Raw genomic sequence first — 7,752 nt, 5'->3', positions numbered from 1 at the left:
CATCAGAACACAGTTACCGGGCACAGTTCAATGACCTCAACGGTGAGCCCAGCACGAGAGTGCGTTAAAGGGGGGCCTAGCGGGATGGGAAAATGAGAGACGCAAAAACTGGAGAGAGCAACTTTGGGGTCATAGTACGAACCCTTGTCGCTGGGCAGTGCGGCGACCCAGAATTATGGTCCTAAAGGGACCCACCCCTCATCGTCCTGTTCACAGCCCGAATTATGCTCGCGATATGATCGGCAGTTGTTAGCAACGTTACGTGAGCAACGGCGCCGCGTCTAATGAACCCGGAACTCCTCGTTACCGGGGAACGCCATAAACGTGTGTTAAGGAGGTGGCACACATAAGACCCCCCCCCTCCCCAATTAACATATTGGCCACGTGTGCGTGCGTGCGAATAAGGAACGGGTTGACGTTGATGTGGTGACCCAACCAACTACTTTCTTTATGTGCTGCTTACCCCCTTCGAATCATCCCACAAACAAAATTGATTTGCATCCTCGTCGTGTGCATCGAGGGCAGGGCAACACACGAGAGCGGGTGCATTGACCTGCACGCACATGGCCGTAAAGGGTGGCCCACTTTCGCGCGCACACAGGAAAAATGTGTCGCAAAAGTCTCCATCCGTCCCCGTGATGGGGTTTAGACTTTCATTTTCAAGTCAGGGGGGCCAGCACCGCGCGTCCTCCCGAGTGGGAAGGAAGCGGACGGACGCGCCCTGTGATACCTGATAGGCCCACCTTCCTCAGGCCCCCTGAGGGGGTCTTCACTTTCACTGGCTACTCTTTCGATCGTTGAGAAAAGTACACACCCCACCCAGGGTCCTATGTGTATGTTAACCACTCACCGGACGATCGCTGCGCTACGAAAGGCAGCAGGAAAAAGCAGGAAATCGACCAGAGCCTCAAAAACTCGAACACCTTCACTTCCGTTAAGTGAAAGTTTTTCTCACCTTCCGTCTCGCTCGTTCGCTCCCGGGTCTCTCTCCGTCTCTCTTTCGCGTGAGAGGATCGCGCGGCTCGGCGATCGTTTCGCATGTGGAGCGCGCGCGCTGGAGGTGGAAAGTGAAATCACGCTCCCCGCCGAGACCGATTTTACACCATCCCCCCGTCCGTGAAACAGCGGACTGGCTGGTTGGGGTCTTTACATAATTTCGAGTTTTGCAAAATTCACACACGGGCTGGACTTATCAGCTTTCTTGGGTGGGTCCCCTACAATCCGAGGCCAGGCCGAATAAATGGGTCGACTCGATCCGATCGAGACGATCGATTAATCATTGTATTGGTGCATGTGTGTCGTTTGAGTGATCAAAATATGGCCACACACAGAAGGGGGCAAACACAGTTTTGTAACAAATCATCAAAAAAGAAGTCGAACCGCGAGAGGGGCAATGGGGTCGTGGTGCGTGCGCGCCTCGAATTGGGTCACCCCTGAACGAGAGGTGACGAAGAAGATGAGGTCGCGGTTGTGGCTGTCCCCCCCCCGTCCGGAGAGAAGCAGCTGACTCAGCGCACACAGCAACTCTCGGTGGTCGACTTCCTCTTCAACGGCTCTCTCGCTCTCTCTCGCTCTCTCCGTCACTAGCTACTGCTGCTACTTATTCCGTTTTAAATGTGGCTGGTTGCTCAACCATTGTGTCTCCGTGACCACCACACGCCACCGTACGCCCTCTTCTGACGCAGGAGCCCTAGATCATCCGCCGTCGTTGCAAATCGTCGGCCCGCTGTTGCTGCTGGCCCAGCGCGCCACCCGAAACAAGAGAGGTTCGCCGTCTGCTGGCCTGTTGCTGTCACTTTGCACGCTCTCTCTTTCCCTCTCTCTCTCTCTCTCGGGCTCGTGCTCTTTGTCGCTCACTCGGCGGCGGCAGCGGCGGAGGTCCGTTTGCATGAATTGTAAAGCGCAAGTGAACGACCGTACATGACCGACATAGAAGTCAACGACCCCCCGGCCGGTTGGCCGTTCACGCTCGCTCGCTCGCTCGGTCTCTCTCTCTCTCTCTCCCGCTCGGAGTGTTCATCCACCTCGAATGAACTCCACGTTCGCGAACTGCTCGGCGCAACGCAGGGCGATTCCACTGGGGCGCGCTACGGCCGCGACCGGTAAAGGGAAGTTCATTTCCTGCCCGAGAGAGAGATGCTGTGCCCCCGCGGAGCGCCCGGCCAAGTTCTTCCTCTTCTTCGGCTCTTCCTGCTACGTGCGCGCGCTGCTCCATAAAGTGACAGCGGTGGGATTAGCAAATATGCATCGTAATAGGAACACGCACACATGCACGCGCGGGGAGCACCGGGGGTGCGCGCAGTGCTTAGAAGAGGGAACACACCAGCCCACCGGGAGGAACTCGGGGTGGGTTGGTGATCGCCTCCTGGCCACACGATCGTTCGCGAGCCGCGCGGGCAGCGCTCCCAATATAAATAGAAAACGAAAGTTTTCATTTTCTATGCACGGTGGAGGTTCGGTCCGGTTGGCTGGGCCCCGGACCGGGCAGTGCTTGTTTTTGAGGCAAATGAAGTCACGTAGCACACGTACCGCACACACTCGCGAGTTGCGCCTTTCTGGAACACCAAAAGCGCACCACAGAGCCATGCAACTGCGGGGAACCGCACACCACACAGAGAGAAGTGTGAAAATGACTTAATTGTGCTCGCGATCCCCAAACGCACACACACATTTGAATACAAGAGAACTGCTAAAAGAGATCGACACTCCGGGGCGTGTGTCGTAGGTTGTGGGTCATCCAGAAGTGCAGCCAGCCACCACTGCTTTGGCCGTTTTAAATGACATCCCAACATCCCTTTTGCCTCGAGCATTTAAATAATTGGATCATCCAATGATCGGTCAACAAATATTAGGAATTATTTTCGAATTTTCATTTATTCTTCATAATCTAGGTCATCACAAAATTAATCACAAAATTAATGACTCTCATTAGCTAATCGTATAGAATAACATAGATAATAAGCCTTCGTCCCTGAAGTTTCTTTTTAGAATTTTCGAAGCTCCAGCCAGGTTGTAATAACTGGAGACAGACCAGACCATCTCCAGACCTCTGCACTCCACAAACTGTCAAGTTCGCCCAATTGTCAGCGAACCGGAAACACGGCAACCCCAGCCCTGCATTGGTGTCACCGTCGGCCCCATGTTGCCTATAGGTTACGCAAACTCCCGGCCCGACATTAATTCGCCCCACAGAAACACATTAACCGATGGCCAAAAACGGAAGGGGTACCCCCACCCACACCCCCACCGACCGGCCCGTCCAATTTTCACCACAAATCGGCGGCCAAAGTCAGACGACCTCACAGCAAAAAAAAATGAGGAGGAAAAACACCTCGAGAGGGAAGTTGGGGCTGGGCGAGAAAGTGAAACTTCAAACTTCAACACACCCGGCCCGGCCCAGCCCGGCCATCGTCCTTCTCGCTCTCTCTCTCCGTTCGCGTGTGTCGCTCTAGTCGCTCTCCTCGACCCAGTAACGCGAACGCACCGAACGGCGGCGGCGGCGCCGCTGACACAATGGTGTGATGGGGGGGCCCACACGTCCCCCGTCCCGACCGAGAGGTGAATGCACTCCGATTTGGAACGGAGGTCGTTCGTCGTCGTCGTCGCTGCTCCTTCGTGCGTCACCAACACGGAGAGTGCGAGAGAGCGAGAGAGCGAGAGGGCCCCTTCCTAGAGGAGGGAAAAGGCCACCAAAAACCCATCGCCCAACCATCGGCCCGACTCCACTGCTCGAAGTTACCTTGAAATGGTGCGAGCGAGACAGCGCCAGCCGAGCTGTCGGTCGGTGAGAGCGAGACGACGGGTAGCCGACCCCCCAACCAGCCGGGCTGTGTGGAGCGCAAAAAGTGAGCAAATAGAAATGAACACACCGAATGAGTGAGAAAGAACGAGCGAGCGAGAGAGCGAGCGAGAGAGAGGGCTGTTGCGCTCGCTGCTGCTGGGGCAAGTTTATTTTTCTGACCTAAATAGAGTTCAAAATGATTATGGCCCAGTTAGACGGTCGTTGAACTCGCCGGGGTGGCTCACGCTCGGGGTGGCCTTCGGCGGGCGAGAGCGAGAGCGCACGGCTCGCTTCCCGAGCAAGCGAGAGCGAGAGAGCCGAGCGCGCTGGGGTTTCGCTTTCTGCTGCTTCGCGCGCTCGGCGATGGCGGCGGCGGTTGGCCAACGCACGAGGAGACTGCCGTTTGTTGCGCGCGCATGCACAGTGTTCAGTGGCCCTCTCGCTCACTCGCTCACTGGCTCTCTCTCTCTCTTTCTGGCCGCAAAGCAGCAATGGGCTGCTAAGAGGATGGCCCTGAGCCGTTGTGTCGTGCGCGCGCTGCTCTTCATCACCACCCAGTGGTTACACAGGCCACCCACCCAAAAGAAGGGCTCGGGCGTGGGGGGGGTGAGGCGAGGACCCGGGGGGGTGGTAACCTTCGAAGTGCGCCACCAGCAGCAGCCCTTTCTCAGCACGGAGAACAGGTTTCGCAATCCCTTCTTTTCGGTCGCAAAGCAAATTGGTTCAACAACCGCCATCTTGGTTTGGTCTGTGTTGGCAAAGGAAGCACACTGCACACCATCTATTGTGCAATAAAATATTTATTGTGGCCAACACCACCAAAAAGGAGAGGGCCTTCAACTTCATCGTGGGGCGCCTTTAGATTAAAAATTGGTGCCATCCTTTCAGTGACCTTCACAGCAAACATTCGCCCGAATTATGAACTCTCTCTCTCGCACACATACGCAACCCGCCGAGCGCGCTCTCGACCGTGTTCCCAAAAAAATGGAGGCCTTCTCCACCATCGAAAAAAAAGTGGAGCCACTCCTTATTAACGGGGCCACAACACGAGAGATGATCGTGCGCGCTCCTCAGTGGCTTTGAGTCGGAGAGTCGGAAATGTTGAGCCGAATTGAATGTGGATTCACAGGATCTAATTCGTCTCACCTTGGCGCGCCTTGGCCAGAGCGCAAACAGAAATGTGGATGGCGGCACAGATTAGTGGCGGTGGCCTTGAGAACCCCCCCCCCATAAATTCGAAGACTTTCCAGGGACCGCTCCAGGGACCAACTCGACCCATGGCTCTAACAGTCTATTGGCTATGGTGGACTTACCATCGCGGCTCATGCCGACGGCGATGCACTTCTTCAGCCGACAGTACTGGCACCGGTTGCGGTTTATCCGCAGGATGCTGCACTGCTGGTTCTTGGTGCACGGCCGATACTGGATCTTCTGCTGGATCGACCGCCGGAAGAAACCCTGGGAAGGAGATAGAGAAAGAAATTAGTGGTTGTTGATGGATCTCCAATCGAATAGAGCTCAAGATAGAAGGGGGGAGGGACAGGAAGGATAATCAAAGGGTTGGTGGCCGTGCGATCACGACGTCCGCCGTGACGTACGTGATCTTCGCAGAGATGCTCCTCGAACTGCTGGCAGAGATCGTTGATGAGGTGATCGGACGAAGCGCAGGTGCAGGAGCCCCCGTCCGACGAGGGTGACGAGCCACCACTACTACTACTGCTCCCCTCGCCGTCCTCCTCGTCCGCACTGTTCGGTTCCGGGGAGGCCGCCGATGACAGGGACGACTCGCGGCTACTCCGACTACCGCCGGAACTTAGCCCACTGCTGCTGCTACTGCTCGAGTGCTGTGAGCAGGCCACCCCCCGATGGTGGGCCGGCTCCACCTGCTCCTCCTCCTCCTCCTCCTCCATCGGATCCTCGGCGACGTCTTCTCCGATCGCTTCGTCCTCCTCCATCGCATCATCGCCGGTGGCGGGTTTCGTCCTCTCCTCGACGACGACGTTCTTCTCACGGATGGCACACGGTACGGTTGGTTCCCGCTTGGTGACAGGATTGCCGATCACGATCGTGACCGTTTGTTGGGGAGGCGGCGTCACGGACGGATCCTTTGCCGCCGCTACCGCTGCCGCCTGGGCGCTGAGCCACTCTTTGGCGATGGTCGTCTTCTTCCACGGGCAAAAGTCTAGCTTCGGGGTGGGGGGAGCCACCAGCGCCGCCGGCGTTGACACGGCCGCAGCAGCCGGTGGAGCACCTTTGGTGAGGGGAGCGGACTCGAGGATTTTCACCAGCGCACTGTGGGTCCGCTTGAGGCTTTGGTGGGCGGTGGGGGAACTATCGTCTCCTGCTGCTGCTGCTCCTGCTCGCCGCACTACCACAACCGGAGTTGCTGCCGCCGCCGCCGGTGCCATTGTTGGCCCTCGCGGTTTGTCCACTGCTCCTGTTGCTCCTGCCGACGAGGACGATTGCTGCTGGTGCTGCTCCACGGCGGTACCGCATCCCATGTTTCTTCCCAGTGCCCAGGCGATACCGATCGCTCACAGACGCACACACGCAAACACAGAAACACACGCGCACAAGCACAGCCTCCCAGAGGCAGTCTCTAGCAGAAAAGGCGCGAAAAGGATCGCTCGCGCTGGAGATCGATGGAGGCGCCTGGTGGGCCGTAGTACCGACAACTCCAAGGCTCCTTAAAGACACTGTGCCGCCGATGCCATCATCCCTTCCTAGCACTGGCACGACGAGACACAAACACGGGCCACACACACGGGCAGCGCAGGCACACGCATCACACGCACACGCAGCCCACTCGACGGACGGGAGCACGGGTATATCCTCTTTCTTCTGCGCGGGGTCGTCTCGCTTCCGGGATCGCTTCCAGCCCGACGCTGATCCTGATACTGATGCTGAGGGTGGTTGTTGGTGGTCAGCTCCAACCGGGGCGGGCGCAGAGTATCCTGTTGTTGTTGTTGTGGGGGATTTAGTTTTCCCCAAAAGGACCCTCACTCGGGGTCACCTCACTTTAACTCCACGAAAGCACACAAAGCAACACTCGCGCGCGCGACACTCTGTACACAAGACGCACGGGCCCCCAACACCTAGAGGGGGGGAGTGCACTGAAAGGTAGGTGGTAGAGTGACCAAAACCAGGGCGGACGCAGCACGGACACGAGGCGCACACGATGCGTTCGCAGCGACGTCCAGTTTGCGAATGAAGCGAGGCCCTCGGCGCCCGAAGCGAGCGAGCGGCGAACGAACGAACGAACGAATGAACCCCGTGCCGTGAGTGAGAGGGAGAGGGAGAGGGGGGGATGGGGTGCCTCCGCCCCGCCTCCGGTTCACTCGCGCGCGCTACGCCAGTCCCCGTTATGATCTGCTCCACACCTCGCGACGCGACACACGCAGGTTCAACGACCTGTCGCCGTCGTCGTGCCCCCCTTCGTAACCCCTTCCTCAACCCTACCCCCGACCCCCCAACCCCCAGTTCAGCACACACAATTCACTTGGCCTCGTTGGGGGGGGGGCCAATGTGTTGCCCAAGCGGCAGCTACTAAGCTAGCCAGCCTTCTCGTCCTGCTCTCTCTCTCTCTGTCTCTCTGTCTCTCTCTCGCTCGAAGCCCGTGTTTTTGCATCGATGACGAGTCTCCCCCCGCCCGGGCCACCCGGGTGTTCATCCGAAGTGAACCCCAACGACGACGACGACGACGTCGGGTTCGGGGGGGTACGTGACGCGAGGCACAGACTCACGGAGGAGCACGCGCGTCACCTGCACGGGGGCCGGGGGGGTGGCCCAAGGGGTGGTGTGTTGGTTTCGTGACCCAATTTTTGGTCAACCACCTCGCGGGCGGCCCGTGCACGGATGAAGCGGCGACCCCCACATCAGTCGGTGAGTGAGAGAGAGAGAGAGCGCGAGAGTGAGATGCACTGTGAAGAGGTGCCCCATCTCGCTCTCGCGTTCGCTCGCTCAATCGCTCT

At 58.0% G+C, this 7,752-nt stretch overlaps 1 protein-coding gene across 1 annotated transcript in view; it reads right to left on the bottom strand.

Annotated features, from left to right (window-relative positions):
* Positions 1-6,282, bottom strand: part of LOC131215054 (ecdysone-induced protein 75B, isoforms C/D) — a 16,958-nt gene extending 10,676 nt beyond the window's left edge. The window contains exons 1-2 of the mRNA XM_058209431.1: positions 5,380-6,282; positions 5,095-5,239 (exon numbers count right to left, since the gene is read on the bottom strand). Coding sequence (XP_058065414.1) covers positions 5,095-5,239; positions 5,380-6,282 — 1,048 coding nt within the window. The remainder of the gene's footprint in view (positions 1-5,094; positions 5,240-5,379) is intronic.
* Between the last annotated feature and the right edge of the window lie 1,470 nt (positions 6,283-7,752).

Source organism: Anopheles bellator, chromosome 1, assembly GCF_943735745.2.
Source record: "Anopheles bellator chromosome 1, idAnoBellAS_SP24_06.2, whole genome shotgun sequence".
In the NCBI taxonomy this organism is placed as follows: domain Eukaryota; kingdom Metazoa; phylum Arthropoda; class Insecta; order Diptera; family Culicidae; genus Anopheles; species Anopheles bellator.
Note: the sequence above shows the minus strand (reverse complement) of the source record. Positions and strands in the feature narration are given on the sequence as shown.